The sequence below is a fragment of the Dendrobates tinctorius genome, unplaced genomic scaffold (assembly GCF_039654945.1).
Source record: "Dendrobates tinctorius isolate UK_male_01 unplaced genomic scaffold, ASM3965494v1 ptg000060l, whole genome shotgun sequence".
NCBI classification, from domain to species: Eukaryota; Metazoa; Chordata; class Amphibia; order Anura; family Dendrobatidae; genus Dendrobates; species Dendrobates tinctorius.
The window spans coordinates 2,649,643-2,676,328 of record NW_027361728.1 but is presented as its reverse complement, the minus strand read 5'-3'; the positions used below and the strand labels follow the sequence as shown (position 1 = coordinate 2,676,328).

Here is a 26,686-nt window from a genome sequence, read left to right as displayed (position 1 = left end):
GTGGTTCGGTTACATGGGATTCCTGAGAACATTGTGTCCGACAGAGGAGTTCAGTTTGTTTCCAGATTCTGGAAAGCCTTTTGTTCCAGTCTGGGAATTCAGTTATCCTTCTCCTTCGCGTTTCATTCCCAGACCAATGGATAGACTGAGAGAACAAACCAGACCTTGGAGTCTTATTTAAGATGTTTTATATCTGCTGATCAGGATGATTGGGTCTCTTTTTTGCCCTTGGCCAAATTTGCGCTGAACAATAGAGCTAGTTCTGCCACTTTGATGTCACCCTTTTTCTGTAATTTTGGGTTTCATTCTCGATTCTCTTCAGGGCAAGTGGAATCTTCGTCCTGCCCAGGTGTGGACACTGTGGTTGAGAGAATGCAGCAGATATGGGACCAAGTGGTGGATAAGTTGTCACTCTCTCATGAAAAGGCCCAACGATTTTCCAACCGGCATAGGACCATTGGTCCCCGGTTTAAAGTGGGTGATATGGTTTGGTTGTCGTCTAAGAATATTCCTATGAAGGTTGCATCTCCAAAATTTAAGCCAAGATTTATTGGACCTTATTAGATTTTGGAGATTCTTAATCCTGTTTTTTTTCGATTGGGTCTTCCAGTTACGTTCAAGATCCATAACGTATTTCACAAATCTCTGTTGAAGAGGTTTGTTGAGCCAGTGGTTCCTATGGCAGCACCTCCTGACCCTGTGCTGGTTGAAGGCAATGTGGAATATGAGGTAGAGAAATATGGATTCTCGTTTGGTTAGACGGAGACTCCAGTATTTGGTCAAATGGAAGGGTTATGGCCAGGAGGATAATTCTTGGGTCTCTGCCTCTGATATTCATGCCAATAGATTGGCTCGTGCTTTTCACCGGGCCCATCCTGATCGGCCTGGTGGCGTGGATGAGGGTTCGGAGACCCCTCCTCAAGGGGGGTACTGTTGTGAGTTCATTTTCTGGTCTACCAGTTGTGAGTTCTCCTTCCAGGCTCCCTCTGTTGGTAACAGAAGGTAGTGAGGCTGATTTAATCAGTAGAGATCTGCCACCTGATAATGAGGATGATGATTGGACCTCAGTAATCTCAGATTGGATTTAAAACAGCCGACGCCCTACTCTGGTGCTGGTGATTCCTTCTGCTCGTCAGGTCTTGGTTCTCATCTCTGTTCCAGTCAGCTCAAGCTAAGTTTTTCTGCTAATGCTCACACTTGATTTTGTTGTTCTATTCAGTTTTTTGTGTGGTCAGCCAGCCCCGGCTGGGGCTGTGCTGAATTTCCACTCTTATTTATCTGTATTTGCCAATTTGATTTTTGTCCTTTATTAGATTGGCCTCTTTTTGCTCTATCTCAGAATATTTAGTGGGAGAAGTCTAGTGACTTCAGGGTTAATTTTGTTGTCAGAAGTGTTGGACATTATTTTGTATGGTTTTTGGCAGATTGCAGACAGTGTCTTTCCTTTCCTCTCTTTTCTAGTTAGTTTGGGCCCCATCATTTGCTCAGCCTATTTTCCTGCCTGTGTTTGTGTTTTCATCTTTTTTCACTGTCAATACATGTGTGGGGGCTGTCTATTCCTTTTGGGTCTGCTCTGGGGCAGTTAGTTTTCTCCTTTTCTTGCTTTAGGCTTATTTAGTCCTCCGGCCGTGACGAGGCATCTAGGTTCATCGTAGGTACGCTCCACGGCTGCTGCTAGTTGTGTGATTAGGATCAGGGATCTTCAATCTGCATAGTTACCAACCTCTCTGGTTTTTCTGGGCTCAGCTTGTTTAAGTTTTTCCTCCTCGGTGACCCATTCATAACAGAGTACCTTGCTGACCGTAACAACGTCCTCTGTCATTCCATGTGCATTATAAATATTGGTTATCCAAGCTGGACATGTTGTATGAACTCGCTCTCTCTACAGCGCACGTGTGTTGTACTAATGATCAAGGAGCGAACGGCACCTCAATCTCTGGTGGTTCGTCTAAGGACGAAGCACACTACTCAGCCTCCTATGCGCTGCTTGTCCATGCCAAAAATCATTGCTGTCTTGCCTGCTTTCTCTTCAGCTGGACCCCTGCCGCTAGATCACCAAGTCTGTCTGTCTGCTGCATTTTGCTGCAACGTCGGCGCTTTGGGTGCATATTGCACTGCCCCCCTTGCTGCTCACAGAGTCAAAGCTGGGGACTCACTCCTTCTTCTTTCTTTTTCCCTCAGCTTCCGGGCTTGTTCCCTGTCTAAACACAACCCCTCATTCTGTGTAAAGGGTCCTGTCCGTTCCCCTATTCCTTCCGCTGGTAAACAGGGGACGCAGCCAAAACAGGTCCAAAAGCGGCACAGCACAGATACCCGCCGACCGGTCATCCTGACTCCGTTCATATGTTTCCAATCAATTCTTTTATGCAAGCAGCATAGAAGGCTTGTACTTCCAAATTTCAAGAGAAATTTCTACAGTACATCCACAACAGTTTCAATTTGAAGGTCTTTGTGGCTCATATCTTTCCACAAGATGACACTAATGTAGTCTGATACTTTAAATTTTCGGTGGAAAATAGTTTCACCACTAATAGGTTGTGTATGTTTAGAATTATGTATCATGATTGGTGTGATTAATTATTCATACCTATTAGCTTCACAATTTTTTCATCTTTTTCTTCAAGGCTTTTGAATATAATGTGTTGTAAGAGTTAAAGGAAATTGTTGAATTGTGTTTTACCTCAAATGTGAAACTAGTTGTCAATTGTCATCTTTACTATTTCTCCATTCCGTGTGCGGCTAACCACCTAATTGATGTTATTGAGTTTCTTTGGCAAGAAAACAACAGCTACACCAATACCACGTGCTTTTACAATTAATTCATCATGCTGCTGAAGTAGAGGTGAGATTAGGGACCTACATAACATCTGGGGACTGTAGTCATCATGACACTGTGCCAACACCCACTGGGGTATAGCTACTAATTTGACATAGTTTGTGCCCAGCTGAACAGAGTTGTCATAAAAATAATAATAATAACATGTTTGATGGATTGTCTCTAGGAAACACCTATATAGTATTATTATTAGTATTATGATTTAGTTATTTATATAGCGCCATTAATTTCATGGTGCTGTACATGACAAGGGGTTACATACCAAGGAATAAATATTGTTTAAACCAAAAAATTTACAATGTCAGACTGCTACAGAGGGGCGAGGACCTTGTCCTTGTGGACTTTCATACTGCGGGAGAATGGGAAAGAGACAGAAGGTGGGGGTGTGGCAAATTGGGTGGTGGAGAGGCGGCAGCTCGTGTGGTGGTGTAGAAGTCACATCTCCGACCACCACGCTCTCCAATTGACATCTCTTGAAATGCAGCCGAAACTTCAAAATCTCTATCTTCAGTTCTAGACAATGCATGGGCTCCTTTTAAACGTCAGTGGCCAACCAGTTAAGTATTAGTAGGTGAGGGCTTGTCAGAATCCTGCCCAGGAACACCAGTACTGTCCCCATGAACTTCCACGTAATCTTGCTCTGGCTCTTCCAGGCATGATTTAATCACGAAGATTTAGCCTTCATATTACAGAGACAGAGTACATGACAGAGTACAAGAGCACTTAAGCATTCACCCTCTGCTACTCAGACTTTCTATCTGCACAGTGACTGCCTCTAGGCGGAATATGATGACGGTTGTAGTAGTTGGAGCATTTAACACAGTCATGAAGCTGCAATAACAACTTTAAACCGAATTCTTTTTACCGACATCCCCCACTGTAATATGTGGCCTGTTTTTTAAAAAAAGCAACAGAGTGCTGTATATAACTGGAGTAACAGACAGGAAAACACTGGAATACTGGCCTAAGATCCCCAAATTTTAATCACACAGACGTATGAGGCGTGTCACAGCTATACCACACTGTAAAATATTTTTTTTTTTATTGGATGCAAAAGAGTGCTGGATATAACGAGAGTGACAGACTGGCAAAAAAAGGGAAATTTGGCCAAAAATGCCTCAATTTTTGAGACACGGATGTATGAGGCATGTCACAGATATATCCCACTGTAAAATGTGGGCTGTTTTTTAAAATAATGCAACATAGTGCTGTATCTAAGTCCAGTGGCACCCAGGACCAAAAAATAAAAAAGCTGTAAACTGGATAAACTTTGAGCACACAAAGATATGAGATGCACGCAGATACCACTACTACAAACGTATTTTTGTCTTTTATAACTTTTCTGTGCTAATTTTTTATTTTTTTTTATTTTTGAGGGGTAAATACTGCTGTATATTAGTCCAGTGACATCCCCGGACAAAAAATGAAATCAGCCGTAAACTGGCCAAACTTTGAACACACACAGATGTGAGCTGGCATGCAGATACCACACCGAAAAATGTGTGGCCTGTTTTTTTTAATTTTTTGGCTATATACTGCTGTATATAAGTCCAGTGACACACCGGACAAAAAAAGAAAACAGCCATAAACTAGCCAAACTTTGAGCACACACAGATATGAGCTAGTACGCAGATACCACACTGAAAAATGTGTAGCCTGTTTTTTTTAATTTTTTCGCTAAATACTGCTGTATATAAGCCCAGTGACACTACGAACCAAAAAAGAAATCAGCTGTAAACTGGACACACTTTGAGCACACACAGATATGAGCTGGCACGCAGATACCACACCAAAAAATGTGTGGCCTGTTTCTTTTAAATTATTGGGCTAAATACTGCTGTATATAAGTACAGTGCCAGACAGCCGAAAAAAAAATAATTTAGGGCTAAAAATACCCAAACATTTTTTGAAGACAGATGGATGAGGCGTGTCACAGATATACCACACTGTAAAATATGTGGCCTGTCTGTATTTTTTGGGGGGGGTTCAGCAAAATAGTGTCAAGAAATTGTGTAAGACACTCAAAAAAAAACTACTCAACCGTACCACATAAAAAATAAATATTTCTCTGCACACTCAAAAAGGGATGTTTGGGACCCCTTTAAAATTGCTGGATTTTCATGGTGTGATAGGAAAAGGATCTGGCTGTATTGTGCATTGTCAGAAAGTAAATGGAGTAAAAAAGGGCTCTGGATTGCTTTGCAATAAAAAAAAGCTCTATTAGCCCTGGCCCAAAAATTTTTCAAAGCCAATTACACCTGGGGCTATGTATATATGGCCAATATATCCTACAGGTAGCATCAGCAGCACCAAAACACAGGATCCTGTTGATATATGCAATGATATTTATATGCACACAAACAGTGCCTGCAGGCCTTGCACTGATGTGTATACAGTGACGTACACTACCCTGCCTGCCTAACACAGGAAACTATATACTCTGGATTTAGTCCTTAGAAGGACTGTTGGTTTAGCTGGATTTGAGTTGTTTAGGATGGTAGACCCACTCACTAATAAATACCCAATTCGGACCCTATCAAGGCATCAGTTCTCCCTACATTAACTCAATCCAGAGCTGAATGCGACGAGCAGGGCGGTGTCCGGTCTTTTATACCCCTGATGATGCTGTGCGGCCAGCCAATCACTGCACGACCACAACAAAGATGGCTGTGGAATATCATTGTCTGGCAGACAATCCCTGCATCCTGATTGTTTCTGTAAAGTCCGCCAAAAAGCTAGGTGGAGACCCGAGCTCCTGCTGAGTAATCCCCGAATTGCTCGGTGCTCGCCTAGTACACCGAGTGCAGTGATACTTGGGTGAGTACAAAGTAGTGGCGATCACTTTCGCTCATCACTAATATTTGGCAATTTAATCTAAAAATCATGCTGCACAAACTAGAGACAAAATGAATCTCATGTCAGGTTTTTTTAATGATATAAGAGGTGTATATTTTCTAGGTGAAATCATGTTTCATTGCTGCTCTTCCTCATAAAAGTTATTTTATTGTCCTTAATAGTTATGATAAAGGTAGTTGAGATCCAGCACCAAACTATTAAGATTCAATATTTTAAAAAAAGAAAAAACAATAAAGCAAACCATGGGGGTCTTGAATTCTTCTGAGCTATAGCCAAGATCTACCATAGGTCTACTATCACTATAACTATTAAGCAATAAAAAAAGAAAAAATCACCATCAGCTCACCAAATCTAGCAAACTGTCCATGGATTCAGAAATTGTCCAATGCATCCCCGAGTAAGCAGACAGAGTAAAAAGCTATTAAAATTCAATAGCTTTTTGGATTAAGATTACAAAACAGTAAAACACACCACTGAGGGACATGAAACACCTGACTCGCTTGGGACATACCTATGACTGTGGACATCACTGTCTGAAACACGTCAAGTGTTTAATGTCAAGCCATGGTGTGTTTTATTGTTTTTTAATGTTGATCCAGTAAAGTATTCTATTTTAGTAGTTCCAGTACTGGATTTCAACTATTTTTACCCTGTCTGTTTACTCAGGGAAGCAGGCCTCTTGGACTCGTGCATTGGACAATTTCTGAATCCATGAATATTTTGCTAGATTTTCTGAACTGATAGTATTTGTTTCCTTTTTGACTGTTTAATTGTTACAGTGATAGTAGACCTATAGTAGATTTTGACCATTTTACCATAGGATCTTATGGTGATCTAATAATAATATCTCAGAAGAATCTGTAGTTCCAGAGGCTGTGACTGAAATAAGGATGCTAAATTACTGTATTACATGTCTGAAAGTGGCATTGGAGTCAAGATATTTAAAACATTTGCATTAAATGTTTCAATTAATTTCTTTATAGACTGGCACCTTGACAGAAGACATCTTGGATTTGTATGGTGTTCTTCCTTGTGAGAAAAGCTGGTAAGTTATAGTCTGTATAACAACTGTAAAGTGCTTGCCTGCCATGAGTGAAACTAGCTCAGTCAGTGGCCAACGCCAACATTCAATCATTTAGTAGCAAAGTAAATTTTTCTAAATCAATAAATGGTGTTCTTCTTTAAGCAAGCCTCAAAAACGTAATATTCTGCCTAAAGGCCCCATCACACATAGCGATCTCGCTAGCGAGATCGCTGCTGAGTCACAAGTTTTGTGACACAACAGCGATCTCACCAGCGAGATCGCTGTGTGTGACAGCGATCAGCGACCGGCCCCCCTGCCGGTATCGCTGATCGCTCTGGGAAACCTCTGGACTTTTCTTTGGTCGCTGGTCTCCCGCTGGCCAGCACGCATTGCTGCATGTGACAGGCGGGAGTCCAGCGATCTGCTGGTAACTAACGTACACATCGGGTATCCAAGAGACGGGCATCCCTTAGATACCCTATGTGTACGTCAGTTACCAGTGCGCTGATGCAGGGAGCTGGTAACTAACGTACACATCGGTTATCTAAGGGACGCACGTCCCTTGGATACCCAATGTGAACGTTCGTTACCAGCTTCCTGCATCAGCGCGCTGGTAACTAACGAACAAAGCGACGCCGCGTGCTCGGCGTCGCTGTGCTGATCGCTGGTGAAGTTGTTTGTGTGACAGCTCATCAGCGATCACATAGCGACTCACCAGCGATCCTGACATGTTGATATCATTATTGGGATCGCTGGTGAGTCGCTATGTGTGACTACAGCTTAACTCTTGCTCTCCCCATGGTGTTTGCTGTGTTTACTATTTTTTAAGCAGTCTCTTCTTTTTGTCTAGAAAATCTTAAGTTTAAAATGAATATTAGTTAAACAATACTATGTGCACCAACATACATTTTTTAGTTTTCAGGATATGACATTTTTCACTTCTTCTGATAATCTATACTGGTGTCCAATACTTCAGGCAATGACAAGTTGCCATTCACTTATTACATTGGATGGAAAATTACTAGGAGATCCATTGGACATGAAGATGTTTGGTGGAACAGGTTGGGTAAGTTACACATTAAAAAAGTTTATATGTTAACATTTTATAAAAATGTACCATTCTGCTATATTATCATACACCCATCTACAACTGAAATTCCAAAAAAATTTGGAATGTTGTGTAAGATGTAAAGAAAAAAAGAATGCAATGATTCAGAATTTCTTATTTACATATTTTATTTACCACAGAACATAAAAAAATCAGAAGTTGAAAATTAGACATTTTTCCTTTTCATTTGAAAAAATACCACATTTAGAAATTGATGGCAACAATACATCTCAAAAAAAGTAAAAAAAAAAAGTTGGGACAGCCTTAACAAAAGACTGGAAAAGTGGGACTAATGAAAAATAGTTGGAGGACAAAGTTGCTCCAAAATTACATGACTGTGCATAAAAAAAGCATGTTGGAGAAGCAGAGGTGGTCAGAGGTTCACCACTGCGTAAAAGAGAGACTGACTCACACATGAATGGCTGTGATGGAATAACCGTTCATTACTAAATCTGAATTTAATATATTGAACAGGAACTTGAAGATTACAAGGTAAAAGTCAGAGAAAATGACCCATGCAATAGCTGTACAATGGTGAAACCTGGACCTACTGCTGCAAAGGCAAGTTAATTGTATTTTCCTAATGTTATTTTTCAGTATGATTTTATAAAAAAGTTTCTATTTTAAACTATAAATTTTTATTAGGGTTTTACAAATTTTAACAAATGAAATTAAATCCTGGCAAACATTTCCATCCAGAGGCACAAAAAGTAAAGGAGATTACAAAGACGGGGCAATGCGGAGGGCAATATAAGGAGATTTATGCTAAAATAATATAATGTCCAGATGAAGTCAATAATCTGAGCCCATAGAAATTATATATACCGAACAAAGTTAAGTATCACAAATCCCAACATTCCCCAAACGAAGATAAAAAAAACATTTTTTTATCTTCAGTTGGTCACGAGTGGACCGGTGGATCTGCTGCAACGGATATCTCTACAAGCCTGTTTTGTGGCTCAATCTGGTGAGTACAATACTATCATTTCAGTCATTTGTTTCTCGGATAAGACCCTATTGCGCTATTTTCTCCAACAGCATACTTTTAACATTCCCCAAACAGAAGAGTCATGAATACAACCTCTTACACCAAACAAAAATACATGTCATATGTAATGAGCAGGCTGAACGTTCCCTGTTATCCACCCCACATGGTGTCCGCAGCCGAAGGAATTATGACACACACCGGTCTCGGGGACAACGGTTGCTTTTACTTCAGCAGGAACGGGAATTATAACTTGGAACAAATAAGGAACAGTCTCTCATGAGTAGCCCATGTCAATTACAGTTCACACTTAGATGCTGAGATGTGATTAGGGTCTGGAGCTTTAAGAGCACGGGACAGTGTCTTTTGATATTTTACAGTGGGAGGTAGATGCAGCAATTAGAGGTTACAGACCTGTACTTGGGGTTATGTCCACATATGTACACATATGTCCACAGTGTGTCATGGCATGTGCACAAGTACTTATAGGTGAATGTAGAAACTGTGTTTAATCCTGTCATAAAGACTTTAGATGTGATGAATCCTGTCAGCAATTCATTAGATGTGGTGAATCCTGTCAGCAATTCTTAAATGTGGTGAATCCAGTCAGCAATTCTTTAGATGTGGTGAATCCTGTCAGCAATACTTTAAACGTGGTGAATCCTGTCAGCAGTACTTTACATGTGGTGAATCCTGTCAGAAATAGAATGATGTCTGTACAGGTTTGAGGGAACTTAGGCTTTTACGCCTCCTCCACGTGTGTTCTGCTCTCCCTGAAGGCATCCCTTAGACTAAAGAACATTCTAGACTTGCCTGGAAAAACAGCTCCTCCTATTGACCATGTGACTAGGAGCTGGCCTGGCCAATGGGAGACCGAATTCACATCTCAGATCCTTACAAAACAATAATTCAGTCATTGTACACTTTCACCATTAGATGGCGACAGAACACAGCAAATTAGAAATGCATTGCATGTAAAATGAAGGTGGCTAGAAATGGAGAATTACACCTCACAAATAATGTAGCGGGCCAGTTAGAGAGTGAGCAGTAGTGTACAGAAGCTACTCACAATTCAGTATTACTTAAAGGGACAGACACACTCCGGACTGGGTCTCTACATACTCCCCCTCTTAAGGCGAGCCGTCCTTGGCAACTGTGCGAGTAGAGGGCTGACACGTACTTTGTGGCCTGCAGGTAAAGGTGGAGATACAGTGGATATTCCGGCAGCCAGGTCTAGAGAACAAGGAGCAGGAGCATAGCTGGGACAAGCTGAGTCATTACCCACTACCCGCAAGGCTAGAGCTTTAAAAACTAAGATAGTCGTGCTGGTGTTTTGTGCTGCTAGCATATGGAGTTGACTTTGTGCAAGTCTGGAATCCATACCTTCTATGAATCTGTCAGTGATTATGTTTTCTGTAACAGCAGGATCTAGTTTGTCTATTTGCTGTAGAGCCCTGTATGCATACTGAAGGGCTAATGCGTAGTCCAGGAGGGTCTCACCTGGTTCCTGACGTCGGTTGTAAAATTTTAGACAAACCTCAGTAGGCGACTGGTGCTCAAATTCTTTTCTCAGGCTGGTGAGGATCTGTTCAACGCTGGTCTTTTCAGTAGATGGCCAGGAACGAACTTTTTCAGCTGCTGGACCTTCAAGCGGACCCAGGAGAAGTTGTACCCACTGATGAGGAGAAAGTGAGAAGAATTCAAGAGTGTACATTAGTTTTTCTTTGAACCCAGCAAGTGTATGGGGATCTCCTCGGTAGATTGGGAGACTAGAGGTTCCTATGAAGAATGGCATGCCAGTGGCCATGACAGGGGCTGGAACCGGGTTGTCGGCATTAGCCTGTGAAACTGGAACACTAGCTGATGACGATGATGGTGTAGAGTTAGTGGACCCTGCCTGGTCATTATGAACAGGGTCAGACATTTTGGTGTTAATACCGGTACTGTCTCTTTAAGAATAAGGACGACACTGTAACTTGAAGAAATGCACAATTATACAGCAACACAGTTTGTGAAATGGAAGGCTCCCCCTCTTGAATATAGCACTGCTGGAAGTGAGAATTTGCACTTATCTGTATAAATTCAGAGGCAGGATAGGAGAGAAGCTGTTGCAGAAGTCGGTCACAGTGTGTGCAAAACAGACAGGTATCGTCCAGCCCTGAGAAACACAAGGATCATAGTTCTTGGCTTCACACAAAAATACAAGCAGGAGCAGCACGACAGTCTTTTGCAGTATTCACTAACAAGAGAGAGGTTAATGAGCAGTGCTGGGACTTATAGTACATTAACAGTAAACAGGCACAGAGGAATAAATCCTGTTCGTGACGCCATTTTTTCAGCCTTGTAATGACCAGGCCGAACGTTCCTTGCTATCCACCCCACACGGTGTCCGCAGCCGAAGGAATCATGACATACATCAGTCTCAGGGATAACAGTTGCTTTTACTTCAGCAGGAATGGGAATTATAACTTGGAACAAATTAAGGAACAGTCTCTCATGGGTAGTCCACGGCAATTACAGTTCACAGTTAGATGCTGAGATGTGATTGGGGTCTGGAGCTTTAAGAGCATGGGACAGTGTCTTTTGGTATTTTACAGTGGGAGGTAGACGCAGCAATTAGACTAGTACTTATAGGTGAATGTAGAAATTGTGGTGAATCCTGTCATAAAGACTTTATATGTGGTGAATCCTGTCAGCAATTCTTTAGATGTGGTGAATCCTGTCAGCAATTCTTTAGATGTAGTGAATCCTGTCAGAAATAGAATGATGTCTGTACCGGTTAGAGGGAACTTAGGCTTTTACGCCTGCAGGAGATCTTGAGGTAAAAACCTCCTCCACGTATGTTCTGCTCTCCCTGAAGGCATCCCTCACACTAAAGAACATTCTAGACTTGCCTGGAAAAACAGCTCCTCCTATTGACCATGTGACTAGGAGCTGACCTGGCCAATAGGAGACTGAATTCACATCTCAGATCCTTACAAAACAATAATTCAGTCATTGTACACTTTCACCATTAGATAGCGACAGAACACAGCAAACGAGAAATGCATTGCATCTAAAATGAAGGTGACTAGAAATGGATAATTAAAGCTCACAAATAATGTAGATGGCCAGTTAGAAAGTGAGCAGTAGTGTACAGAAGCTACTCACAATTCAGTATTACTTAAAGGGACAGACACACTCTGGACTGGTTCACTACATATACACGTCAAGGAGGGGGGAAAAAGAGGGGAATAAGTAATTCAAGAAGAGAATGAACCAAGCATTTAGAAGATGACCTATTCATTACTCTGAGCCCAGAAGTAATTCCATGGAGCCCAGACAGAATCAAAGCGATCCACTCCAGCTTTTAATAGAGCTGACATATATTCCATTCTTCTGATGTTATTAATTCTGTATAATAGGTGTTGATATGAGGGAGGGGAGATTTGCTTCCAGTTAAGAGCAAGCAGGCACCTAGCTGCTGTGGGAATGTGTAATAGCATCTTGGCTGAGTTCTTCCCCATTCCCTTTGGAGTAATATTTAACAGTTATATAATTGGCTCCAGTCTCACCTTCACATAGAGAACCCTGAAAATCAACTGTCTCACTTACTCCCAAAAACCCTTGATCCTAGGACAAGACGAAAAAATGTGATATTGTGTGCCCACATCAGAGCCACACTGCCAACATATATTTAAAATTGAAGGGTTCAATCTGTGGAGGAGGTCAGGAGTATGATACTAGAACATTAGAATTTTATATTGATTTTCCTTGTACAGTATGTAAACAGAGGACTTGGCCACTTTATCCCAAATAATATTCCAACTTTGAGGTGATAGTCGACTTCCCAGAATAGACTCCCATTTGCACATTTGCACATATAAGAATCTTTCAATTGTTGCCCATTCTGGGAAGAACTCAATATTATTTTTTATATATGTCTGATATCAATTCCTTTAGTCGACAACCCTCTCCTACAGATCCTCTCAAACTCAGTCGGCAGAGAGACCCCAGTAGATCCATAGAACGAAAGGGTAACGTGTTTGATCTGTAAGTACTTGTAAAATTCTTTATTATTAATAGCATACTTGGATTTGACTTCATCAAATGTCAAAAGCTCCATTGTATGCCCAGTCTATAATGTCCGCAAACCTTAACAAGCCCGCAGAAGGCCAGGAGTGGGCCATCGCATGATCCAAACTGTTTTGCAGCAAGGTTTGAAATATAAATGAAATCATTGGCGAGTTAGCAGAGGCCAGATTAAACCTTCACATACAAGAAAGCCAAATATCCCTCGTAAACGGTATAGAACCCAATAGACCCTCCGGGGGTTCTAATGGGCTTATTTAACCATAATAGTGAGTTTGGGTGAGTTGGAGCCAACCTCAATTTTTCTATTTCTGTCCACTTGTTGTATGCCCATAAGGAGGCCCACGAGGGGATTCTATGTAGATGGGCAGCCCAGTCATACTTAATAATGTCAGGGACCGATAAACCCCCTTGTGCTTTAAGGGAAACGAGGACACGCTTGGATATCCGATGACACTTGTCATTCCAAATAAACCTCAGCATTGCTGCTTGGAGAGTTATGAAAAAGTTTATAATGTTATTTGTGTTCCTCATTATGTTTTTAATCTTTAATATCTTGAGTATTAAATAGATGGTTCAATCTTTAAAAGTAATGATAAAAGTAGCCCAGCTTGCTGTAAAATAATAATAATAATAATAAAAAAAAAAATATTTGCAAACCACTCCTCATCTATCAGTGCCCAGGTTTCCTTCTGTGGATCTGTACATTATGTTAAACAAATGGCTATGAGACCACTGCAGCCAATCATTTTTAAACTCTGTGGCAGTGATTAGCTGCAAAGTCATGTGCTAATCACCAACAAAAAAAAACAGTCCCAAGCAGCACTTGAAAGAAAGAGGAGGATCAGTAACACATACTGTACACACATATTATAATTTTACACCATGTTGGGCTGTGATTTTATTTTAAAGAGGTATAATGAACATTATTATTAAATGCAGCATTTTAAAGACCAGGCCTGCTTTGGCCTTAAAGAATACCCATCATCTATAAGGCAGCCCTTTTGCCTTGATGCCTCAACCAGGAGAGACTATTATACCCTCTGTCACTGATAGTAGTTATTTGGAATTTGGGATCGCTTGTTGTGTATGTCTCTCTGTCTCCTCTATCTTCTCTCCCACTCTTTTTCTCTCTTTTTGTCTCTCTCTCTCCTTGACACAGCTCACTCTTAAACTACGGAGGCTATATTGTCATAGATTGATTTTTGATTAGGTAGATATACCCTTGTGCGTGCTGAGGCCTGTCCTAATTAGACAAAGTCTTATTGAGCGCTCAATGAAAGAAAGACGCCAAACCTAGTTAGCAGCAATCCTTTCAGGCAAAACTCTGCTGGTTTATTGAAATATACATGGTTATTTATCAGTTCGTACATAGGAGTGGTTACTCATTAACATAAAGGCTGAACTTCTTATCTAATTGGTCAGTATAAATACATGAACATATATGGGTGTCTGACCTAAGGTGACTTAAGCATCAGATGATATACTGCCCCTTGTCTTACAATGTCAGCAAGACTCCAATATCGGCTTGGACCATCTGGCCTAACTTCCTCTTCTGTATGTCTGGGACAAATGTCATAAGACAATGAACTGGCTTCATGGGGTTAGGACATCTTTAGCAACTGATTACAAAGTTCAGGACAGCTGTGATTATATCTCTAAGTGTGCATATAGAAATATATACTTTAGAGTGTATATGAGTATATAGCAGTATATAGCCTATAGCAGGCAAGTGAGATCTAGATGAAATACATATACATATATATTTCCATAACAATACCCCCTTAGATATCACTTGCCCTAAAATCCTGCTCCTGGCCCAAAGAGCTGCAACTCTTTTATGCTGCCAGTGGACTGACATACGCCTAGCGCATACATCCTCCTTTGTACAGACTTTTCGCAAATGGGCGGTCAGGAGATCTGTCCCTAACGGGGGTTTGGTGCAATGTAATCAAAGTCTCTTAGTAGTCTGTGCAGTCAGTGCATGTGTATTCTCTATCTGGTAGGTAATTTATTCAGTCAGGTAGGTCATCCACAGAATCATTCCAGCTCAGGTGTATCTTCTGGTATGAAGGCCTTTTCCTGCAATGTGGTGCGTGGATCCTGGTGGGGGTTTTCCTTCCAGGTTGATGGCGTCAGCACTTGTAGAAGGGCCATCGGATCTGGGATCGAGTGCTTCTCCTTACAGACTTTTTCCACCCACACTCAGTCTCCTGACCTCAGTGCGTGCATACCAGGCACCAATCTGGACCTGGCAATGAAGGAAAAAAACTCGAGAATGGACATTAGCAAGATTCTTGATAAATTCAATTACACATGCAGACAAAGTATCATTATGCATAGTCAACCGCTAAGTAGAGAATACCCCTAAACTGGGTTTTTTTTTTTTACCCAAATAAAGTTTCATATTGGTGACAGCTTTTTTCTGAGCCTATGGGAGTGTCTAATGCCAGGGTTTGTCTGTCTCTTGGCAAAAATTTTTAGCATGCTGCTCTTAAGTGTCCCACCTTGTCTATGGTGTGGGATGGTGGGTAGTATGTGTAGGCCTAAGTCTGACCCTACTGCTAATCAGGTCTCTTGTGTCAGGTTTTGCTGTGAATGTGGGTCCCTGATCACTTGCTATTGCTTCTGGAACCCCCATATCTGCACACTATTTTTGAGAGTAGCTTCTTTGCAGTAGTTTTCGTCAACCAGTTCCTTACTGGGAAGTCTTCAGGCCAGATGGCGTGGGGGAACTTTTCCCACTTGTCTGATGTTGGATTTGTCGGAGGCCAGGCAGCTGCTGGGAATTTGGCTGTTAAGGTGTGAGTTGAGTCCAATCAGGTCATTCTTCTGTGTCTTCAATTCTGTGTGGGGCCATGTGCCCATTGAACCACCGCAAGGTACACACTTTGAGATAGACTGGGTCTGTCTTGAGGTAGATGTTTTGAGGTAGACGGTTTGAGGTAGACTAGGTCTGTTTTGAGGTAGACGGTTTCTTAGAGCCCAGTGCTTTTGGCCTTCAGCATCCAGCTTTCCTTCTCCTCCTTCCGAGTCTGATCCTGTTACTTCTTATACAGGTTTCAGGAAGTCATTTTGTCAGGTTTGTGACTGGGTTGTGGTAATTGACATTCTCTGAGCTGATTGTGGGTTTTTAGCTGAGGTTTCGTCTATGTCCGTGCCACGGAGTCTCCCCTCCCTCTCTATGAAGACTCGGGTTAGACTGTGTCAGAGGAGGACTTGGGAATCTTTGCACTGGTACAGATCCAGCCGACATTCTCTGGGGATGAGGGGGAAGGTCAAACTGTTGTAGCCTTGGGATACCTTCGGACTCATGCAGCTCGTCTTGGGGAGACGGGGTAAGTGTTGCCGTGGACTGACGACCGTAGGACTGTGCTGGAGAAGAAGCTTCCCCACAAGGGGGTGGTGGACAATCTTCTGCAATGTTCTCCGTCAAATATGTCCTTTCTGGTAAAGGTGGGCACCATTCTTCTGCCTCAGAATTCATATCCACCTCAGAGTCTTCATCCTGGAAGTGATTCAGCTCATTGGCTGGTGGAGGAGGAGGCAGCACTTCTGTCCAATTCAGAGATGGCATCTTCACCGGTTTTCCCATTGACTTCTGTTTGCCAGGTTTTCTCGTCTTCAGTCGTCATGTAGAAGCCGTCCGGCTCTACGACCTCTCCCATTTTCCATATTGTCTTCCTCTGGCTGCTTCTTTGGCTGCCACATCTGCCATGTTGATGCCCCGTGTGTCTACTACTGTGTTCAGTTTTTTGTGTGCCTTGAACTTCAACACTGCCACCACTTTTAGTGGTTGAAGAGCGTCCAGCAGGTCTCTGATGACTCCATGGTGCTTCACGGTCGACCCGCTTGCTGTGATGAAGTCTCTTGCAGCCCAGATGGGTCCAAAGTCTGGTGCCATGCCATGCGAGTACCTGGAAGTTTTGTTCTTCGCAACTTGGCAGGCCTTTCATCAGCTCTATCAGTTCCGCTTCTTGGGCTCTTTGGCTGACAAACTTCTGGACCATAGGATGTCTTGATTGCTGGTCACTCCACAGCCTGTGTGGAACCTTCCTTCATCATCTGCAAAACTGGAGCCATCTGCGGTATCTTTCAGATTTTTCATCTGAGGGTCCGTATCCGCATCCCCCTTGGGAGTGGGAGTAGAGACAGGTAACGGCTGAGAGCACTGAAGAGTGGTGGAGAGCAGTCTTGTCAGGAGGGCGTGTGCTGCAGATATTGTTATCTGAGGGAGGAGGGCCCCCCTTGCAACTGGATCCAGGCCGGCTGAGTGGTAGCCTAGAGGCCTTTGGTTTTCCTCGGCGGGTCTGTTTCAGGACTGGCCAGTAGCATGACCCTCTCCATCTTTGTCCTTCCCTTTCTGTTTGGCAAAGACGGGATGGCTTCTCGTAGTCAGGGAGGCCTAGAGCTGGCGCTGAGACTATGAAGTCTTTCAGTTTCCTGTACGAGACGAAGGCTGCAATGCGTTGATGCAATTGTACAGAGGCTGCATTATGCCTGGAGCACTGGGGGTCCAAGTTCTGCAGTACGAGACTAGACCAAGGAAGGCCTGCATCTTCAGAGTTGTTGAGGGAGCCATCTTCTCCTCCGCGGTCCTCCGGTCATCTGTCAAGTGTTTCGTCTAGTGGGCGATACGGTGTCTTCAGGAACTTGCTTTTTGACACCACTGGACTCTGTTTCGCAGAACTTACGTTGCTGCTCTGCCAGGCAGAGTAGTGGAGACATGGAAAGCGCGGTGCAGGTAGCGGTGTCGATGACTTCTGCATGCTCCGCAATCCAGTCGACAGGGATGGAGGACAATGCTCTGGTGAGCTGTGAAAGGCTGTTCCAGGCCCTCTTGGGCATCACTGTCCATTTGTTTTGCACCCCCCTTGTGCGTTCTCAGTAACTAGTCATCCTGGTGAGAGGGAACATTGAGGGGAGCTTTGGGCAGATCCACTGCCATGAGCACCGTTGCTGTGGCTGGCATGTTTGTCAGCAGAGTGTGCAGATCTGGCACAACTGAGGTTTCAAACACGGTTGCTTCGCTCACAGCCCTCAGGTTATGCACCATTCAATCCAGTCTAGTTCTCCTTTCACAGTCTTCCTCTTGATTGAGAAAAGCTGGGACTGCATGATGATTCCCGTGGGTGAGGCGGCTCAATCTGGCCTTGCTCTTCACAGTGCCGTGAGTGACTCCCATCTTCTGGCACAGGGCCGGCAGGAAAACAAGCCATTCGCTGGGGTCCTCTTCATCAGAGATGGCATCCAGCAGAGCTTTCTTGCTCTCACAGGGGGTCTTTTTGCTGGGGCGTCTTCTTTACCAGCCAGCAGCAGTTCCTTTCACTCAGCTCGATCTCAGGTCAGCATCTTGTTAACCAATTTGAGGAGCTGAGTGGTTGTCTTCTGGTCCAGGGCCTGGATTAACTTCAGGGAGCACCTTCAGAATCTTGTCCAAGATGATCCTCTGGCGCTGGAGCCGGAAGCAGTGCAGCCATTTCACGAATCCGGTGTGGTCTCTCTGGGTTGAGAGTTTTCCTGGTGTATGCCAAAGTTCTTAGGCCGTTTCTTGAACAGCAGTTCCTCTTAGACCTCCAGTTGGTCAGAGGCAGTTTGGCTCTGGGTGATGAGCAGCGGATGCTGGGCCTTCTGAGCGTCCGGGGTTCCAGACTTGAGTGACACCCGCACTGGCGCAACTTGTAGTCTCCCTTGGACCATAGGCTTCCGGGTGCTATGTCCGGCATCTCCTTGGGTAGGCTTGCACCGGTTGTTCGAGTGAGGCTCTTGTAGGACCACCAGCATGGGCATGATTGATTCTTCTTGGGTCTGGGGTGGAGAAGAGGTCAAGGTCACATTTTCATGGGACACTTTGGTCACCTTCAGTTCCTGCAGTAGGTCTGCTCTCATCAGGTGTGGTGGGCAGGTCTCCACCATAAACTGTAACAGGATGGAGTGTCCTGGTTGTGTCCACATGCTCAGGGGCTTGCAAGCTGGGGAACATCTGTCTTGACCTTTAATCCCCATACAAGACACAGAGTGCTCTGATAGACTGGTGGAGTCGGGGATTTTCACTTCTGACTGCACCAGTGTCCACAAGGAAAGATATGACAGCCCACAGTGATTTGAGGTATTGGGTCCGCTGATGGGGTTCACATGTCAGGGGCGTGAGGTCTGGCGGATCTGGTTTGCCTCTGTCCTATGGACAGGGTTCTTCATTGTCTTCTGTGTTTCTGTCTTGGCCTATTCCTCTGCGGGATGACCTGTGCACTGGTTCCGTAAATGGCCAAAGTTGCCACAGTTGAAACACCTGCCAGCTCTCCTAACTCTGTGTGATAGTTGCTCCTCCACGTCAGCGGCCACCACAGGAGGGCCTGTCCTCCGCATTCCTAGGAGGAACTCAATTCTTCTGGATACTGTGAGCAGGACATCTACTGCTATTGTCCTGTACTCAGGCCTGGCCACTATCAGTAGTTTCTTGATTGGTTCTCTTAGTCCATGCACAATGGCCTGTGCCAACATTTGTCCGTGTATCTGATCATGAATAGTGAAGCCTAAAATTTGGAAAACTTGCCTCACTCTGCCATGAAACTCGTCTACAGACTCTGTCTCGGCTTGGCTCATGTTATGCAGGCTGAGTGCTTGTCTGGCTTTTGCCCACTCTCTGAGCTGTTCAATTAGCTTTGATCCTGATTCCCAGGAATGCACATCTAATTCTGGTGGAAGCTTGAAGTGTTCCTTCATGATTAGCCAGAGTGTTTCACCTGCTTTTATCTCCATTATGGACCAGAGATCACTCCAGGTTGCAGCATATGTCTGTTGGCTCTGATGCATTCTTCGGTAAAATGACATGGGGTCAATATCTGGGTCTGGCAGATTTTTTAGAATACTGAGCACCTGACTAGGGGTGAAGGGCACATAGTGTAAGAGTTCTTGCTCTATCTGCCCCTGCCTTCTTGGTGTCTGTGAGTTTCTCTTAGTACTATGCAGCATTAGCTCCTCTTTATATTCATCAGAGGAGAAACTGTGCCATTGTGTGTGGGTAGTACTCCCCCTTATGAGACTGCAGCTCCGTGTCAGACTTAGAAGGTGCAGTCTCTGATGACACACACCTCCCTTCTGCTAGCTGTTGTATCAGGAGGGCAGCTGTGTTGTTATGTGTGGGGAGTGATTCACTTTCCTCTCCCGGTGTCATAGCTGTCTCTTTAGAGAGGGTACCCTGTGGAAATGGGGACACCCCATTGTCTGGATCTGGCACTGGGCCAGCTGATGAACGGAGAGGTGGGGGGGAATAAGAGCGAGAGAAGCAGGGAAGGGTGGAGGAAAGATTGGGAACAGGAGAAGAAGTGAGAGATAGTGGATGAGAGTGGGGAGGAGACAAAAAAGGGGGGGAGAGTGAAGATGAGGGGGAGGAGAAAGAAAGAGAGATGGGCATTGGTGAGGAAGGTGGAGAGGGAGGAGAGATGAGAGAGAGAGAAGGGGAGAGATAGGCGGAGATGAAGAAGATAGAGGAGGGAGAGAGAGAGATGGTGAGGGAGGATGAGGTATAGGAGGAGAAATTGATGAGAGAGGGGAGGTAGGAGTGAGAATAGCGGAGATAGAGGGAGGAGAGAGGTGAGAGGGATGGGAGGAGGGAAGAGGGGAGAGAGAGAGAAAATGGTGGGGGGAGCGGACTGCTTCCCCTTTTCTGTCGTCACAGAAGGCATTCTTAGACCTGTGGTCCTTCTCAAACGGCACAAATTAGAATGCCGTTGAAAACACTTTTTCTACATGTAAAGAAAAAAATAATCCTTTCCCGTTCACACTATCTGTTAGCACCTTCTACGCTGTAAAATCCTCTGTCACTTTAAGAAATGCAGACGGCAATTACTAGCTGCTTCCCTTTTTCCTTTCAATACATTATGTCATGCTACAGTTTAAAGAAAAAACTGTTCTTGCAAAAACCACATACTATGTCTGTTTTAAAAACTGAAAAAAATGATCAAAACGTTAAAAACTTTGCAACCCTTTTTTTTCTTAAAAAAGGAAGGAAAAAACAAAGCCAAAATATTTAGTAAAAAAACTTCAAAAGTAGTGGAAACAAAATGGAAAACCAAAAATTGACAAGAGAAAACAGAAATACCAAATGCAGGTAAAAATTTTCTTTTTAACAAAAACTGTGAAAACCAAAAAAGTTGATAAAATCAAAAAGTATATAAACTTTAAAAGAACCACTCAGAAAAATAAAAAAAGCCCATAAATTCAGGGAAAATGGAGGGAAAAAAGAAAGAAAAACAAAAGGTACAATAAAGAAGTTGGTAAACCTTGGGAAAACACTCCAAAAAGTAAATAAAAATCTAAAAATCAGTACAACTTCCAACAATAAAAGGGTTAATGCAGAAATGCACAACACACACTTCCCTTTTTCTGCCTGTGTCTTTCAGTAAATCTTCTGAGAACAATGGAAGAGAAAAAAAAATCAAAAGACCCAGCTTTCCTGAAAATTCTCACACTACAGTAACAAGAATAAAAATCTCCACCAAAAATGCAAGATAAAACATAAAATAGGGAAAAGCAGAGTACAAAATATAACAATATGAAAAGTATATATCAGGGGCACACCCTGCAGGCATAGAAAGAGGAAGTGTACAAGAAGGAAGAAAAAAACTTTTTCTGCTCCTGATGTTTGTGGAAAACTGCAGTGAAAAAAATAGGTTGATGCACATAAAGTTGTGAACAAAAGTATTGACACCCCTGCAATTCTGTGAGATAATACTCAGTTTCTTCCTGAAAATGATTGCAAACACAAATTCTTTGGTATTATTATCTTCATTTAATTTGTCTTAAATAAAAAAAAAAAAGCAAAAAGCAAAACATTGATCATTTCACACAAAACTCCCAAAATGGGCCAGACAAAAGTATTGGCACCTTCAGCCTAATACTTGGTTGCACAACCTTTAGCCAAAATAACTGCGACCAACCGCTTCCAGTAACCATCAATGAGTTTCTTACAATGCTATGCTGAAATTTTAGACCATTCGTCTTTGGCAAACTGCTCCAGGTCCCTGATATTTGAAGGGGGCCTTCTCCAAACTGCCATTTTTAGATCTCCCCACAGGTGTTCTATGGGATTCAGGTCTGGACTCATTGTTGGCCACCTTAGAAGTCTCCAGTGCTTTCTCTCAAACCATTTTATAGTGCTTTTTGAAGTGTGTTTTGGGTCATTGTCCTGCTGGAAGACCCATGACCTCTGAGGGAGACCCAGCTTTCTCACACAGGGCCCTACATTATGCTGCAAAATTTGTTGGTAGTCTTCAGACTTCATACTGCCATGCACACGGTCAAGCAGTCCAGTGCCAGAGGCAGCAAAGCAACCCCAAAACATCAGGGAACCTCCGCCATGTTTGACTGTAAGGACCGTGTTTTTTTCTTTGAATGCCTCTTTTTTTCTCCTGTAAACTCTATGTTAATGCCTTTGCCCAAAAAGCTCTACTTTTGTCTCATCTGACCAGAGAACATTCTTCCAAAACGTTTTAGACTTTTTCAGGTAAGTTTTGGCAAATTCCAGCCTGGCTTTTTTATGTCTCGGGGTAAGAAGTGGGGTCTTCCTGGGTCTCCTACCATACAGTCCCTTTTCATTCAGAAGCCAACAGATAGTATGGGTTGACACTGTTGTACCCTCGGACTGCAGGGCAGCTTGAACTTGTTTGGATGTTAGTCGAGGCTCTTTATCCAACATCCGCACAATCTTGGGTTGAAATCTCTTGTCAATTTTTCTTTTCCGTCCACATCTAGGGAGGTTAGCCACAGTGCCATGGGCATTAAACTTCATGATGACACTGCGCACGGTAGACACAGGAACATTCAGGTCTTTGGAGATGGACTTGTAGCCTTGAGATTGCTCATGCTTCCTTACAATTTGGTTTCTCAAGTCCTCAGACAGTTCTTTGGTCTTCTTTCTTTTCTCCATGCTTAATGTGGTACACACAAGGACAAAGGACAGAGGTTGAGTCAACTTTAATCCATGTCAACTGGCTGCAAGTGTGATTTAGTTATTGCCAACACCTGTTAGGTGCCACAGGTAAGTTACAGGTGCTGTTAATTACACAAATTAGAGAAGCACCACATGATTTTTCGAACAGTGCCAATACTTTTGTCCACCCTCTTTTTTATGTTTGGTGTGGAATTATATCCAATTTGGCTTTAGGACAATTCTTTTTGTGTTTTTTCATTTTAGACAAATTAAATGAAGATAATAATACCAAAGAATTTGTGTTTGCAATAATTTTCAGGAAGAAACTGAGTATTATCTGACAGAATTACAGGGGTGTCAATACTTTTGGCCACAACTGTATAGATGTCCGGGGGAGAGAATGAAGCCCTTGTTTTGTGACTCTTATGTCAAACAGCTGCTGACAACCGATAACTGCCAATCACCCGTGGCGCTTTGGTTAGCACCGGGATGTATCACCTTCCGTCGTGGGAGACGGGAGCCGTGATATCCCACTAGATTATCACCCCTCCGTGTGCACCCAGGGACCGTGGTAATCTCTCCAGTGATCAGTCTGTGATATCTCTCCAGTCTGCCAGCATCCGCATGTGTGCGGGAGCCGTGACAGCCGAGGGATTCGCATGTGTTACCTCCTTGAAGCTGACACCTCTGTGTATGTGTGCGGGGACCATGACAGCTTTTTCAGAGGAATTCACCTGTGATATCCCGTCTAAGTCAAAACCTCCACGTGGTGCGGGGACGTGATTTAACTTAGTCAGAGAGATTCAATGTCTTGCCATCGGTTTCTCAGCAACCACAAGCACAAATCAGTCACCGTGTTTCCACCAACTCTCACCCGGATCTAGACACACACAGGACCACAGCAGACACTTTGCTCATCCCAGGGTTTGGATAAGAGCGTGGACTTTTTTACACTACCTGGGTTTGGTGACCACACTGACCGGCTAGAGTTGCTGACCCGGACTGGGCACAGGGAACATTCAGGTAAGATAACTAGATTTTCTTACCTTACTTATGGAGTTGTGCAAATCTCCGTTCCCATGAGCCAAGGCCTTGGCCGGCACCTCTGTCCTCTCCGGTCAGCAGGATCCCCGTGCGTTTTCGTCCATGCCCCGCGTTGGGCACCACTTGTCATAGATTGATTTTTGATTAGGTAGATATACCCTTGTGCGTGCTGTGGCCTGTCCTGATTAGACAGAGTCTTATTGAGCGCTCAAGGAAAGAAAGACGCCAAACCTAGTTAGCAGCAATCCTTTCCAGCAAAACTCTGCTGGTTTATTGAAATATACATGTTTTTTTATCAGTTCGTACAAAGGAGTGGTTACTCATTAACATAAAGGCTGAACTTCTTATCTAATTGGTCAGTTTAAATACATGAACATATATGGGTGTCCGACCTAAGGTGACTTAAGCATCAGAAGATATACTGACCCTTGTCTTACAATGTCAGCAAGACTCCATTATCGGCTTGGACCATCTGGCTTAACTTCCTCTTCTGTATGTCTGGGACAAAAGTCATAAGACAATGCTCTGGCTTCATGGGGTTAGGTCATCTTTAGCAACTGATTACAAAGTTCAGGACAGCTGTGATTATATCTCTAAGTGCGCATATAGAAATATATACTTTAGAGTGTATATGAGTATATAGCAGTATATAGCCTATAGCAGGCAAGTGAGATCTAGATGAAATACGTATACATATATATTTCCATAACAATATTACTGTTAAACTCATTAAAATAAGTTGCATGCTTCAACCAACTAAACTATCAGCAATTTTCAGCAAATTTACTTGGCTCAAATTTAATTTTTGGTAAAACATGTTCAGTCAGAAGGCCCAATTTGCTAATCCAAATCATTTATGATAAAACTGTGTTGCAGTGTGAAATAAGAATGCCACATTACCATTTAAAAATCATTTGCCCTCATATTGGTGTTCAGTCAGGAGGACTAATGCAAGAATCAAATAGTTTGAGATAAAACTGTGCTGCAGGTGTTGCAGTGAGAAATCAGAAGGACGCATTTCTCCTTCAAATCATTAGGTATAACAGTGTTGCTTAGGATAACTATCAGGATAGTAGGATAGCTATCAAGATAACAAACTATCTAAGAAAATAAAAAGTGATTGTTCTTTTAGTGACAAGTGACTTAAGGCCCCGTCACACATAACGACTCACCAGCAATCCCGACAACTATATCAACGTGTCAGGATCGCTGGTGAGTCGCTACATCATCGCTGGTGAGCTGTCAGACGTTAACCACCGGGGGGGTGGAGGTGATCCTGATGAGTCTCAGATACTAGAGGCACATGTGGACTGTACTGTTGTGTCAAGACATGAGGAGGGTGATTCTCAGGGTAAGGATTGAGAGAACAATGAGGATGATGATGAGGTTGTACATCCCACTTGATGTGAACGCAAAGATGTGCAACTCAGTATCTCAGCAGAGGTGGTGGTGGGGGAGGAAAATGAGGAGGTTACGTTGCCACTTTCCACAAAGATACAGATTAATGCAACCATGACAAACACTACATCTTCAGTCAGATCTCTGGCTGTGGCCAGCAAGTTGTGAGTGTGTATTTCACAGGGACAGCAAGGGTTGCCTAGCCTGGCCTTTTTTGAGACCACAAAGAATGATCCAACTCACATTATCTGCCAAATTTAAAAAAACAAAAACTCAGTAGAGGCAAAATTTGCAATAATTTGGCAACTACATTTATGAACTGGCACATGCATGATCAACATGCATTAGCCTGGGAATCTCAATGCGCTAAAATGCCGACTAGAGGGCCTCCGTAACCACTGTCTGTCTCATCAACCACATCTACTGTTTCTTCCTCCTCTGTCAACATGCCAAATGTACTCACACATGTCTCCAGGAGCGGAAAATACACTTGTTTACCTGCTACCATCAGGATAAGTGAGAGTCTGTCAGCTGTTATGGAAGTGGAGATGCCTGCTCTGCTGTTTTTATTTCACCTAGCATAAGATATCTTTCTCAATTCACCATAACGTGTCTGCACCTGACTCACAGAGACAATTTGCATAATTAGCATGTTTGCACCTGACTCACAGTCCAGCAGTTTGTCCTGTTCATCCTATTCCACCCTCTCTCAGAAAAGCAGCCAGCCCTCGGTCCTGCAGTTGGGGTCACATAAAAGAGCTAAGAGCTTGAACTCCACCATCTCCAATATGTTGGCCACAGAAATTCTCCATTTCCCCCTGGTGGATACAGACAGTTTCCAAAAGCTGATGGCTGTCGCAGTCCCCCAGGACCAATTGTCCAGTTGCCATTACTTTTCTAAGAAAGCCATGCCTGTGCTATGCCAGCATGTCGCAGACAGCATCACCTGTTCCCTGGAAATTCTATGTCTGCCAGGGTGCATTTCACCACTGACATCTGGATGAGCAAGCATGGGCAAGGGTGTTACAGCTTGCTGACTAAGCACAGGGTGAGTTTGGTTGCTGTTTGGGGCGGGCAGTCAAGGGGCTGCTCCACAAGTCTTTGAATCCCTAAGGCATGCGGCCAAACCTTTGTTTCTAACAGTTCATTCACTGCTTCTGCTGCCACCTCCTCCAGGGCCTCCACCTGTGACCTCAACCTCTCCCTTAATCAGACACGCATTCCAACAGTGCAGATAGAATCGCCATCAGTTCCATTCTGTATCGCCATGGCTCACCGTAATCAGGCAGTATTCAAATTAATATGCCTTGGAGATCGCAGTCACACATCTCAAGAGTTGTGGACAGCTATGCAGGCCGAGTTAGAGAAATTGTTGTCTTCACTGAACCTGGAGCCATGGAAGGCCATGTGCGATAATGGTGCAAAACTCGATG

At 43.3% G+C, this 26,686-nt stretch overlaps 1 protein-coding gene across 1 annotated transcript in view; it reads left to right on the top strand.

Annotated features, from left to right (window-relative positions):
• LOC141092472 (probable cation-transporting ATPase 13A5) overlaps positions 1 to 26,686 on the top strand; it is a 318,264-nt gene that overhangs the window by 136,741 nt on the left and 154,837 nt on the right. Inside the window, exons 13-15 of the mRNA XM_073578636.1 lie at positions 6,676 to 6,737; positions 7,632 to 7,782; positions 8,299 to 8,385. Of these exons, the coding sequence (XP_073434737.1) occupies positions 6,676 to 6,737; positions 7,632 to 7,782; positions 8,299 to 8,385 (300 nt within the window). The remainder of the gene's footprint in view (positions 1 to 6,675; positions 6,738 to 7,631; positions 7,783 to 8,298; positions 8,386 to 26,686) is intronic.